At 37.2% G+C, this 13,962-nt stretch overlaps 1 protein-coding gene across 1 annotated transcript; it reads left to right on the top strand.

Moving 5' to 3' along the window:
* Positions 1-11,277: 11,277 nt before the first annotated feature.
* LOC103212908 (olfactory receptor 8K5-like) lies at positions 11,278-12,243 on the top strand. Its single transcript, XM_007958830.2, has one exon. It carries the CDS (start codon positions 11,302-11,304, stop codon positions 12,241-12,243), a length of 942 nt encoding a protein of 313 aa, XP_007957021.1. The 5' UTR covers positions 11,278-11,301.
* The last annotated feature ends 1,719 nt before the right edge of the window (positions 12,244-13,962 follow it).

Raw genomic sequence — 13,962 nt, forward strand, 5'->3', positions numbered from 1 at the left:
GATTGATACGGTGGCTGCAATGATGAGCTCAAGTATAGCAGGGATTGTGGGGTTGGCGCGGGATAGGGCAGTGTTTCATTCTGCTGTGCATGGGGTCTCTATGAGTCGGAAATGACTCGATGGCACTTAACAACAACATAATAACTTCAAGAAACCATAAGAGATCTACATAAATGGAAGAACATACCATGCTCATGGATAGGAATATTGAACATTGTGAAAATGTCAATTCTACCCAAAGCAATCTATACATTCTGCAATCTCAATCCACATCTCATCAACATTCTTTAAGGATATGGAAAAAACAATCACTAACTTTATATGGAAAGGAAAGACATGTCAGATAAGCAAAGCACTATTGAAGAAGAAGAACGAAGTAGGAGGTCTCACACTGCCGGATCTCAAAACCTACTATACAGCCACAGTAGTCAAAACTGCCTGGTATTGGTATAATGACAGACACATAGAGCAATGGACTAGAATTGAGAACTCAGAAATAGATCCATCGACCTATGGTCAGCTGATCTTTGACAAAGGGCCAAATCCCATTAAGTGGGGAAGAGATTGTCTATTTAATAAATGGTGCTGGCAAAACTGGATATCTATTTGCAGAAAAATGAAGCAAAGGTACCTCACACCATTCACAAAAACTAACTCCAGATGGATCAAAGACTTAATTGTGAAACCTAAAAGTATAAAGTTCCTCAAGGAAAAAATAGGAGCAAATTTGTTCTTGTTGTTATGTGCTGTCGAGTCGGACCTGACTCATAGCAACCCCTCCTTGGGTTTCCAGATAGTATCATTACAGAAGTACATTGTCCAACCTTCCTTCTGAGGAGTGGCTGGTAGGTTTGAACGCCAGCCTTCTTGTTAGCAGTCAAATGCCTTAGACACTATGCTACCAGAGCTCCAATAGGAGCAAATTTAGTGGCCCTAATATATGGCATAAACAAACTATCAAGCATAACCCAAAATGCACAAACAGCAGAAAAGAAATTAGATGAATGGGACATTCTAAAAATTAAATTTTTATGTGTTTCCAAAGACTTCTCCAAAAGAGTCAGAGAACCTACAGATTAGGAAAAAATTCAGCAATGACATATTTGACAAGGGACTTATCTCTAGAATTGATAGAAACTTACAACACCTCAACAACAAAAAGACAAATAATCCAATTTAAAAAATGGGCAGAAGACATGAACAGACACTTCACCAAAGAGAATATTCAGACATCCAACAAATATATGAAGAAATGCTCATGATCATTAGCCATTAGAGAGATGCAAATCTAAACAACAATGAGATACCATCTTGCCCTAGCACTAGTAGTAGAGGTCAACAAGACTGAAAATAAATGCTGGCAAGGTTGCAGAGAGATTAGGACTCTAATACACTGTGGGTGGGACTATATAATGATTCAACCACTGTAGAAAGCAGTATGGCAATTCCTTAAAAAGTTGGAATTAGACCCAGCAATTCTATTACTAGGTATATATCCTAAAGTATTGAGAACCAGGACAGGAACAGATATATGCACACCCACATTCATCACAGACTATTTACAATATCCAAAATATGGAAACAACTTAGGTGCCCATCAACAGAAGAATGGATAACCATACTATGGTATGTGCACACAATAAAATACGATGCAACCCTAAAGAATAATGTAGAATTGGCAAAACACTGCATCATGTGGATGAACTTGGAGGATATTATGATGAGTGAAATAAGTCAATCACAGAAGGACAAATACTGGATTAGTCTGTTATTGTAAAAAGTCATGGAAAGGTTTATATATGGAAGGAAATGTTCTTTGTTGGTTACCAGGGGTGGAAGGTGAGGGAAAGGAGGGAACACTGTTAGATAGGTAGAGACAAGTATTGAACTGGGTGAAGAGAAGGGCAAAGTACCAAATGTGAGTGATCAACACAGTGGCATTGAGGAAGAATAAGTCATATAGAGGGTGCATGGAATGTACAGACAACAAAGATGAACCCTTTTGCACATGCAGTACTGTGTTGTCAGTGAAGGCAAACATTGATACATGGGTGGATGCATGGTCAACTGGCTGAATATGACGTATGTCTATGCAGGGAGCAGTGTGCCCATGACCATATACAGGGTTGGCAGACAATGTTTCTACAAATGTATTTGTATGTTCTGTATGAATTTCCAGGTAAATAGTACAGCTGACAAGGGTCAAGGTTGTGTCACTTATTGGCCACAGCCAGCTACCAAGAGGGAGCAAATAGTGGGTCCTGTGGGCTTGGGACCATAGTCCCAGGGGATGTCAATCTCAATTGGCATAACATACTACACAAAAACATTGTTCCACATCCTACTTTGGCGAGTAGTGACTGAGATCTTCAAAACTGGTAAACAGTCAGCTGGATGCATCAATATGTCTCTCCGCATCCAGAGCAAAGAAGAATGGAGAAAAACAAAAATGCATGGAAACAATTAGTCCAAGTGACTGGTACACCATGCAATCCTCAGTCTATATGACTATGAGAACAGAGGAACTAGATGGTGCCTGGTTACCACTGTTAACCACTCAGAGCAGGATCTATGTAGGAGATCCTGGATAGAGTCAGAGAAGAATGTGGAACAAAACTCAAAATCATTAAAAATAATAAAAAAAGGGGACCAGTTTTCCTGGTGTGATAGAGCCTGATGGAAACACTGAGACTATGGTCCCTACCTGCCCTTCAGGTCTGGAATTGAACCCACTCTTGTGACTTCCAGCCAAATAAAAGACAAGCATATGAGGTGAGCATTTACCTGAGGTAGATACACTCCTTGGAGAGAACAATCATGGGAGAATAGAAGGGCTGTGTATTCACAGGAATATAGCTCAAGAGGCAGGAGGGCATGGAGGGAAGAACACAGGGAAGAGGTAACTATGGGGAGGAAGTGGGAGAGGAGCTGTTGCATTGTGGGAATTTGTAGTCATTGTCATGAGGCAAAGTGCATGTGAGCTACTGTATGGAAAGTAAATTTGCTCTGTAAACTTTCACCCAAATCACAATTTAAAAAAAAGAAGGCATTGAATAAAGGAAAGGCAGAGAAGACCAAAAGGGATGTCAGAAGAGACTTTGAAACTTGCTCTTGAACAGAGAGTAGCTAAAGCAAATGGAAATGATAAGATGAAAGAGCTGAACAGAAACAGATTTCAAAGAGCAGCTCAAGAAGATAAAGTCGATTGTCAATTATTATAATGAAATGTGTAAAGACCTGGAGTTAGAAAACTAATAGGGAAGAACACACTCCACATTTCTCAAGTTGAAAGAACTGAAGAAAAAAGTTAAGCCTTGACTTGCAGTATTGGAAGATTCTATGGGCAAAATATTGAATGATGCAGGAAACATCAAAAGAAGATGGAAGGAATACAGAGTCACTGTACCAAAAAGAATTGTTCTATGTTCATCCATTTCAGGAGGTTGCATATGATCAAGAACCAATGGTAGTGAAGGAAAAAGTTGACGCTTCACTGAAGGAATTGATGAAAAGCAAGGCTCCAGGAGTTGACAAAATACCCATTAAGATGTTTCAACAAATGGATGCCTCACTGGAGGCATTCAGTTTTCTATGCCAAGAAATTTGGAAGAAAACTACCTGGCCAACTGACTGGAAGAGATCCATATTTGTACTCATTCCAAAGAAAGTTGATCCCACAGAATGTGGAAATTGTTGAACATCATTAATATGACATGCAAGTAAAATCTTACTGAAGATAATTCAAAAACAGTCATAGCAGTGTATCCAAGCTGGATTTAGAAGAGGACCTGAAAAGAGCGATATCACTGGTAATATCAGATGGATCTTGGCCCAAAGCAAAGAATACCAGAAAGGTGTTTACTTGTGTTTTATTGACTATGCAAAACATTCAATTATGTGGATCATAACAGATTATATATAACATTGAGAAGAATGTGAATTCCAGAACACCTAATCGTGCTCATGAGGAACCTATGGATAAACCAGGAGGCTGTCATTTGAACACAACAAGGACATACTGCATGGTTTAAAATCAGGAAGGGAATGCATCAGGGTTGTATCATTTTTCTATACTTAACCAACTTGTATGCTGAGCAAATAAGCCAAGAAGCTGGATTACATGAAGAAAAATGTGGGATCAAGATTGGAGGAAGACTCGTTATAACCTGCATTACGCAGATGACACAGCTTTTCTTACTGAAGAGGAAGATGACTTAAGGCATTTACTAATGAAGATTAAAGACTATAGTCTGCAACATGGATTACACCTCAACCTAAAGAAAATGAAAATCCTCACAATGGGACCAATAAGCAGCATCACAATAAATGGAGAAAAGATTGAAGTTTTCAAAGATTTCTTAATACTTGATTCTACAATCAACATCAATGGAAGCAGCAGTCAAGAAATCAGACAGTGTATTGCACTGGGCATACATGCAGGAAAAGACCTCTTTAAAATGCTGAAAAGCAAAGATGTCTCTTTGAAGACTAAGGTGCACCTAACCCAAGCCATGATGTTTTCAATTGCTTCATATGCATGTGAAAGTTGGACAATGAAAAAGGAAGACCAAAGAAGAGTTGGTGCTTTAAAATTGTGGTGTTGGCGAAGAATACTAAAAATACCATGAACAGCCCAAATGCTCCCTGTAAACAAGAATGTCCAGACTTCTTCTCACCTATTTTGGCCATGTTGTCACAAGGGACCATTACCTGGAGAAAGATATCATTCTCGGTAAAGTTGAGGGTCAACAAAAAAGGGGAAGACCCTCAATGAGATGGATTGACACAGTGGCTGCAGTGATGGTCTCAAGTGTAGCAAGGATTGTGAGGCTGGCACAGGACCAGGCAGTGTTTCATTCTGTTGTACATAAGACTGCTATGAGTCGGAACCAACTCAACAGCACGTAACAACAACAACAACATGTTGAGGGTGGGGTGCAGAAGAAGTAGAGCTTATTAGTTTTGTTGAACTGAGGATACAAATCCAGAATCTGGAAAGGTAGAAATGGTTAGAACATGTGAAGCTAAGTACTGGGCTGAGAAATATAGGCACCCAAGGTATAAAAAATACACATTGAGACAATTGTAGACTTTGTATGAACCCTAAACAACACATACCAGGTTGAGAATAAATAAAGTCAAGGAAAAAACAATTACCAGGAAAGTGAAACAGCTAGAAGTCTGTACAATGAAAGACTACCAGAGTTCACAAAGACTTGGACTATATTAAAATTCTGCCATACACAGTGAAGAAAGTTATTGAGTGCCTAAGGCTTCCAGTGGAGACATCAGAAAGGAAAGAGTTATCCTGGCCCTTGAGCAAAGACTTCACCAAATCCCATTCTGACAGAGATCAAAATTAAACCTTAAGAGAATTAAGCTGCTTTATAGGTAATTCAACTATGCCAAAATACAACACTGTGTAAAGAAAGATTAAAAAGTCCAAAGACTCACAACATAATATTCACAATGTGCAGCATCCAAAGAGGTATTCCTTAGTTGTCTGAAAAGGAGGAAGATGTTCCCTATAACCATGACAATAATCAGTAATCACTAGTAATAACAGACATATTGGAAGTAGCAGACAGGAACTTTAGAGTTCTAATCATGTGCAAAGATTTAAAAATGTGCAAATGAAACCAGAGGTTAAAGATTAGGAAAATCCTGTTGTGCAAACTAAGGAAATGTGTCCCAGAAATCTTTCTCCAAGGAAGTGGCTAAAGAGATTAGGCTTATTGCAGATGGAGCTAGTCAACCACCCTAGGAGAAACGCTTCAGTTTAGACTGAAAACGACAGGGACAGGACAAAGGGAAGAAAAGTTGTTTGCCTCCTGCAATTCTACAGAAAGCAATCAGGCCAATGGGGCAATTTGGTTGAAAACATCTTTTGTCCTTCAAAAAGAACAAGGCACCTTTCTGCAATCAACACAACTCATGAAGGTGCTGCCATTATTTCCAAGGGTGTAATCACCCCCTCCTAGATTTCAAAAGGTGGAACAACTATCTTCTAGGTAGAAGTCAGGTGGTCTCTACATGTGTTCCAATGTTTGGGGCTGCCACTCAGATAGGCGAAGATGATGAGGCTGCTGTCCAAAGCTGGAGACACATGGCTGCTAACCCCAACAGCAGGACAATGGAGCTAACCTAGCTTCAAGTATCACTCATTTAGTGACGTGGACCTGGTGAGATATGACTTTAATTTCAAATGTTGTAGTTATGAATAGAGTGACTCCAGGAAAATTACATAGTTTAACTGAGCTCCATGTACTCTGAATATGGGAAGAGTAATATCTATCTCATAGACCCTGAGATGTGCCAATAGTTTTTGCATGATTGCTAAACTAATGGTTGGTGGTTCTAATCCAGCTTCACCATAGAAGAAAGGGCTGGAGATCTTCTCCTCTAAAGACTAAAGACAAGAAAACCCCAAGGAGAAATTCTACTCTGTGTCATTCGGGGTCACCATAAGTCAGAATTGACTCCATAGGAATGAGTTTGGTTTTGTTTAATATCTACATTAGATGAATGGGTTAAATGACTTATTTATAACAGAGTGTCTAGACAAAGTCTGTGAATAATAAAGTTAAAATAAATCCTCTGTGATGATAATAATATCATATTTCTTCCACCGTGACTTTGCATGTTCTAGTTTTATTAAGATTGAAATTAGAGTGACTTTTTTTTTCCATTGTAACTTTAATTGTTGACTATGATTATGAGTATCTTTATATCATGTAAGTCTCTATGGGATCACACAGGTTATTTATGTTGTTTTGCTACTTTTCTTGAATTGCACCTTAACTTTTCTCTTTGGGGAATATGTAAAGGGCCTTGGATAATAAGAAGGCTCACTAAACCAGTTTTCTGAAAAGTCTCTCAGATGATTTTTATATCTTCAGTGACTCACATAATTCTTCCTCAGGGAATATCACAAAGAGGGAGAACAATCATAAATTCTTCCTATCAAGCAGAAAGGAGAAATTAGTTGGCAGCTCCACCAATCTTTATCAGACAGTAAGCCATGAAACAAAAATTGTGTGAGCAGTTGAAGGAAACTCAAGTGGCTCCAGAAAATTTCACCCAACTCATAGTAAAAACTTAAAAAGAAAATAATTAAGTTGGGAGAAGATTTTTTACTTCTTCTTTAAGGTGAGCAGGTAACAAATGTATTTCCTTTTGATTATCACCTAGATCTTGGTAAATCCCCATGAGCTTGGATTCTGATTGGACACATTCTTATGATCACTCACAGCTCAGCCCTTACAAGTTTATCACAAGAATACATTATTTCCTTTGGTAAATGGTGGCACCTTTGTTCTCATGTTGTTTGCAGGATATTAAATCGATTAATCGAGCATGTACCCCAATTCTATCTTACATGTATGAGTTGCTGTAGAATAGTGTAGGTGAAGAGATTTTTCCTATATCTGAAAACTTAATTTCTTAATCTAGTAGAATGCATTAGAGTTAGGACTTCCAAATAAAATACAGGACACAGAGCTATATTTGAAGTAAAGATAAAAAAATGACTTTTTTTTTTTTTTTTAGTATATATATATTCTATACATTATCAATAGCAAATATTCTTTTCATACAAACATTTGCTTGGATTTTAATATATTTAGTATAACTATCAGACATGCAATGTGGGAACCATTTTAAGAGTAGTATTTCCAATTCAAATAGTGGGTTTTTGTGCTGATGGTGGTGCTGGTTGAAGTTGTTTGGTTGTTATTTGTTCTCCTTAGTGGATTGCATACAAATGCATCTGAGTTTTCACAAAGGGCATCGCAAACTGCATGAGTAGACTGACAAACACATTGTGTGCTTTGTCAAAGTTCCAGAACTCTGGAGAACTCCCTGAATCTACAATAAGCCCTACCTGATGTCACCATGTCTGCATACTTTTTGTCTCCTGTCTGTTCAAATGGTTACCAACAAATGAAGGTATTTTAAATACATTCATTAAGAAACCGCAAATAAATCATAGATATTCTTTGACACAAGAAGAATGAGAGGGAGTAAAATAATGCAGACATCATCAGAGAGAGTGGTAACTGATAGTTAATAGGACATGGACTCCATAACTACAAGAATTTTGTTAAAAATATTGAACACATAAAAGTGGTGGATTGGTGCTAAATTCTGAATTGCTTTGCTCCATTCCATGCCCTTCATATTACAGTAAAAATCTAATGCTACAGGCCCTGTGATAAACAAATTTCAGATAAAATTTTCAGAAGAGGATAGGCTTATTATTATATCTTGATTGACTAAGGAGTTGGAAGGGAGTCAATTGTGAAATAGCAGATAATTTATTTGAGGGAGAAGGAGGATAGAGGGTGCTCACCAGTCTTTACTATTTCCTGGCTCTCTATTTCCCACATCAAGTTTTCAAATACAACAACAACAACAACAACAAAAGAGAATCCCTAGAATGATGTCACTCTCCTGATTGTTTTAGCTGGTCACATGATCAAAACTCATCCTAAGAGACATCTTGTGCAAAGTGCGTTTGGACTACAGCTAATCCAGAGGGTAAGTGTGAACCTCTGGGGGCCCATAGAAGTTTTTACCTGGTTGCTGTGCAAGTTAAACTTGTATATTCCATTAATTCTAAAATTTAAATTCTGTATTTTATGTCACTGAACAATTTGAATTCCAATTACTATTCCAATTTATGAATTATGCCTGCAGAATAGTGACTTTTTTTTTCACCCCCATATAATGTGCCCACACATATAAAAGCAGGAATGATGAAGTTAAGTAAAGTCCATATGGCATAATGTGCTCATGCATAAGTTGAGCATGTCTCGTGTTATTTCCAGAAGTGCATTTTGGTCACATTCACTAGTCATCCCATGTTACAATTAATTATATCATTCTGTTCACTTTCTCTCATTTTGCTCATTTTCTTTAATCTCCTGCTTATGTGTATAAAAATAGCCCAGAAATGTTATTTTTCATCATAACTGTACGATAAAGTTGTAAGCCATAGTCAAGATGTCGTGAATCAACTTGGATAGAGAGGGAGAACAATGTGGAACAAAACTCAAAATCATTTAGAATAAAAAAGAAAAAAAGGGGAAGACCAGATTTGCTGGTCTGATAGAGCCTGGTGAAACCACTGAGACTATGGCCCCTAGCTGCCCTTCAGGTCTGGAATTGAACCAACACCTGTGGCTTCCAGCCAAACAAAAGATAGGCATATGAGTTGAACATTTACCTGAGGTGGATACACTCCTTGGAGAGAAAAACCATGGGAGTAAGAAGGGCTATTTATGCACAGAGAGACAGCTCAGGGGGCAGGAGTGCATGGAGGGATGGACACAGGGAAGAGGTAACTATGGGGAGGAAGTGGGAGGGGAACTGTTGCATTGTGGTAAATTGTAGTCAATGTCATGAGACAAAGTGTATGTGAACTGCCGTATAGAAAATGAATTTGCTCTGTAAATTTTCACCCAAATCACAATTAAAGAAGAAGAAGTCATGGATTGAGTTTAGTAGTCCCCTGGTAAACAGAAAATAAACAATCAAAAGTATACATCGGTTTCTATCAATTTAAGTTGACAATTAGAATGAGTGCATTAGCTCAACAGTTGATCTACCAGTAATTACTTTTGGATTAAATTTCAGGAAATATAAAATGAATGGCTACCATATGTGTAAAGTTTGAGTGTGATCATAAATAGAAATTGAAGCCAACAAAATGAAAACCAAAAAATAAATAAATAAAAGGTATAGCATGCTTGCCAAAAAATGCATGGGACAGGTGGCTGTGAGGTTTGGGTAGTTGGCAAAAATCATATATATACTAAGTTTTCTTTTTTATTGAGGGACCCTAAATGTGATAGGAGAATAAAAGGAAATCTAATCGGATTAGGCTATAGGAGCTCCAATCATGGTAGTTAACGTTGATTTACTGATTTTCCTTAATAAGTTCTATAAAATGGAGGGAGCAGGACTTACCACAGGAATCTATGAAAATCACAGAAATATACTGCTTAATTTCTCCATTGTACAGTGCTAAAAATAAATCAACAATTCCAATATATGAGTCAATGAATACAAGTATATTTTTAAAGTAATTTAGACCCTATCATTATTGCAATGTTATATTAAAGGAAACAAATCACATAGAATTAAATACTCAAAATATTAGAAGAGTGACATAAATCATATACTTTAGTGGGACTGGATCCAGATCTTGTGGGTTTTGAAGCATATAAATATTCTGATGCTTTCTTTAAAAAAAAAAGGAAAGAAAGAAAATTATAAGTGCAAATTGAGTCATCAATGTGGATGGTTAGAATAGAAAAAGGAATAAATGATGTTTCAGGTATGAAAAACTATTAACATTCACAAATAATACAAAATTCATAAATAACAAAAAAACTTCATTAATTAACACTCAAACACATCCAAAGATACAGGGTGGTAAGGATGTCTTTGACAGCCATTCCAACACCAGAATGAATAGCAGTATTTAATGATACAAGCTATTGATTTTAACCATATAAATTTTCCCTGTAAATTTCAAATAAGTGCTTATAATCTCAATTTACCCTTAGTCAGAGTCTAGTAATGCTTCCAAACCTTCTAATCCATCCTGACACTAGAGGTGCAATAGAGATCAAGACAGAATAGAAAGAGATCAAGTGGTCTTATTGATCAAGGATAAATATATATTAATTTATAATGCTTACAAAGAAACTTCATTGCTAAGACCCCACCTAGGGCCTTTGAAGAGGCCAGTGCAAACGAGAAAGCTTACACCTGAATCTTCATTAGCTTCGTATTATCCCTGCCCAACTCTTTACAAACATTACTTGTCCACAAGATTTCTGAAACAAAATTGGAAATGTACTAAGGAAAACTTATGATGTCATTATGAAGACAGATTAAACTCTGTTGTTGTTGTTGTTATGTGCCGTCGAGTCGACCCCGACTCATAGCGACCCATCCTTGGGTTGCTGAGGCAGTATCACTATGGAAGATTAAACTCTAGCATCTCTTTATTAACAGCTACATGGTTTTATTATAAATGTATTTCCTCCAAACATTGCTGAACCTATGTTATAATAGTATGTAATGAGTTTCATATGGATGCTCTAATTTCAGAAGTAGTGTGTTCTGCAGTTTATTTTAGCTTAAAATCAGATGTAGGAAGTAGTTTCCATTTTCTGTTATGAAGAAAAAATCTCCATCATGTCTATAGCTATCATGTATATTTTTAGATAATACTACACGAAAGCTAATATCAATCCCTTTGTTTCTTCCCAGAAAAGATAACTGGTCTAAATGGGCCACCAGAATCTGACAGTGCTGACTGAATTCATTCTGATGGGAGTCACAAAAAGACATGAACTGCATCTCCCCCTTTTTGGTATCTTCCTTGTCATCTATATGATCACAGTTGTGGGGAACCTGGGCATGATCATCTTGACCAAAGTGGACTCCCGCCTACACACACCTATGTATTTTTTTATCAGACATCTGGCTTTCATTGATCTTGGTAATTCTACTGTCATTTATCCCAAGATGCTAGTAAATTTTGTGTTAGATAAAAGTACCATTTCTTATTATGAATGTGCCATACAGATGGCTTTCTACATTTTATTCATCATCACTGAACTCTACATCCTAGCAGTTATGGGGTATGACCGCTATGTAGCCATCTGTAACCCTCTGCTCTACAATGTTATCATGTCCCACACACTTTGCCATGTGCTCGTAGGCATTCCGTACCTGTTCTGCACCTTTCAGTCTCTGTTGCTCACCAGTAAGATTTTTACATCGACTTTCTGTGGTTCTAATATTGTTAGTGATTTCTTCTGTGACAATGTTCCCTTAATACCTTTGCTCTGCTCCAATGCACGGCAAATAGAACTGATGATCATAATGTTTGCTTCATTTAATTTGATGTCCTCCCTCCTAGTCGTCCTGGTCTCCTACATCCTGATTTTGATAACCATATTTAGAATGCGTTCTGCTGAGGTCAGGAAAAAAGCTTTTGGCACATGTGGTTCTCACCTGACAGTGGTGACTGTGTTCTACGGGTCTCTGTTATTCATGTATGTGCAGCCTGAGTCTGCTCATCCTTTTAGCACTGACAAAATTACCTCTGTATTTTACACTTTAGTCATCCCTATGCTTAATCCCTTCATATACAGTTTAAGGAACAAAGAGGTAAAAAATGCTTTCCACAGGATCTTTAAGAACCCATGTAAACTTTGTATTTAATATATGATGTTATTCTAATAAATTGTGAAATATGCAAGCATCTTTGGACCACATTTCCAATAGATAGAATTATATGATCTGGGTTCTAGCACAGAGGGTAATGATAAAGAACAGACATAAGCATTATTTTCCTTATATTCATTTTGTATTAATCATCATATTTTATCTTGAATGTCATGTCCTTCCCAAGATTCCTTATTTCATTTCTGTTTCAATGCTTCTTTCAATGATTCCATAGGAGCTCATACTTTTCCCTAAAAAAAAAAAAAAAAAACTTATTGCACCCTACATCAATCACGTATGTGTTTATTTCTGTCAGTGATATTTAATGATGAGAATCTCCTGGGTCTTATTTTCATTGTACTTTCGGAGCCTAAATCAATAATGTAAACAAAGTTGGAGACAAAGAGTTATCTGAGTCTCTCTTGACATCAAGAATGATTTACTTCTCTTGGCAGGCAATATGACTGTAGATCTGTAGTGTCCTTCTTAGATACCTAGTGCCCTATGTGCTGATGCTACTGGTCATATCTAAATGCACAAGTAAGAATGAATTAAAAAAAAAAGAAGAATAGACTGAAGAAAGGTGGATAAAAGCTGGAAGGGAAAATGAAGGAAAGATATCTGTGATGCATAATTGAAAGGACTGAAGGATTTATTATAGGTGAAAATGATGGAAAAAATCATGTTGGAAAACTTTTAAGAACAAGATGAAAATATTGACACATTTTCTAATTCGTATAGTCAGTGAACTTGGAGAGTACTATATTGGTAAAGAAGGATGAACAAAATGTCAACAGGATAAATAAATGGGTGATGAAGTTTTTATCGTAGAACACTGTCAACAATAATTGAAGCAAAAAGAAATGAAAGAACATAGGATTTATTTGAGAAGTTAATCTTCATGTGTACAGGGAAATTTCTCTGTTTAGAGAAACAGAAGTATTATTTTAGACCTGTCACATTGATAATTTTAAAGAGAAAGGGAATACACACAAAGTAGAAAATCAAACATGTCTCTGACCTTAAGAATGGAATCCTGCTTAGTTTCTATCTGAGGTTTCCAGGTGCACTTTGTGACCTGTCCAAGCTATCTCAATCAATCAGGAAACTCTAAAGATTTAGAATTGTTTTCTCAGGAAATAAGGGCAAAAACTAATTTTTATTATTTATTTATTTATTTGTACAAGACTACACTTTAAATGAGTTTATGGTTAACGTTTATTTGTCTTGTTACAAAACGCACTTACAAAGTCTCAATAACTATGTCTATCTGGCCCTCGAAAGCCAATGGGGGTTGCTATGAGTTGGAGATGACTCGATGGTGGTGAGTTTGGTTTTGGTTTTGATGTGCTAGTCTAGGCCCACCCTAGGTGAAGCCCAGGCCAAGAGTACAAATGGAAGCCTACTCACCCTTAAATGTTTATAAGTTATAAATTTAGTTTATAAATTATATGAAAAATGTTCTATCTTTCTTCTGGATAAATATACCTTTATAACTACCTAAACTCTGGGAGCAAGGTAAGCATGGGCGGGCTGGTGCTTACTCACTGATCTGCATTGAACACTTTCCCTTGTTACCCTCCCGAGAGTGACCAGGTCTCCGGGAGCAAGGTAAGCACGGGTGGGCTGGTGCTTACCCACTGATCTGCACTGAACACTTTCCCTTGTTACCCTCCCGAGAGTGACCGGGTCTCTGGGAGCAAGGCAAGCACGGGC

This window comes from Orycteropus afer, unplaced genomic scaffold, assembly GCF_000298275.1.
Source record: "Orycteropus afer afer isolate SDZICR_OR568_19922 unplaced genomic scaffold, OryAfe1.0 scaffold01153, whole genome shotgun sequence".
Lineage (NCBI taxonomy): Eukaryota > Metazoa > Chordata > Mammalia > Tubulidentata > Orycteropodidae > Orycteropus > Orycteropus afer.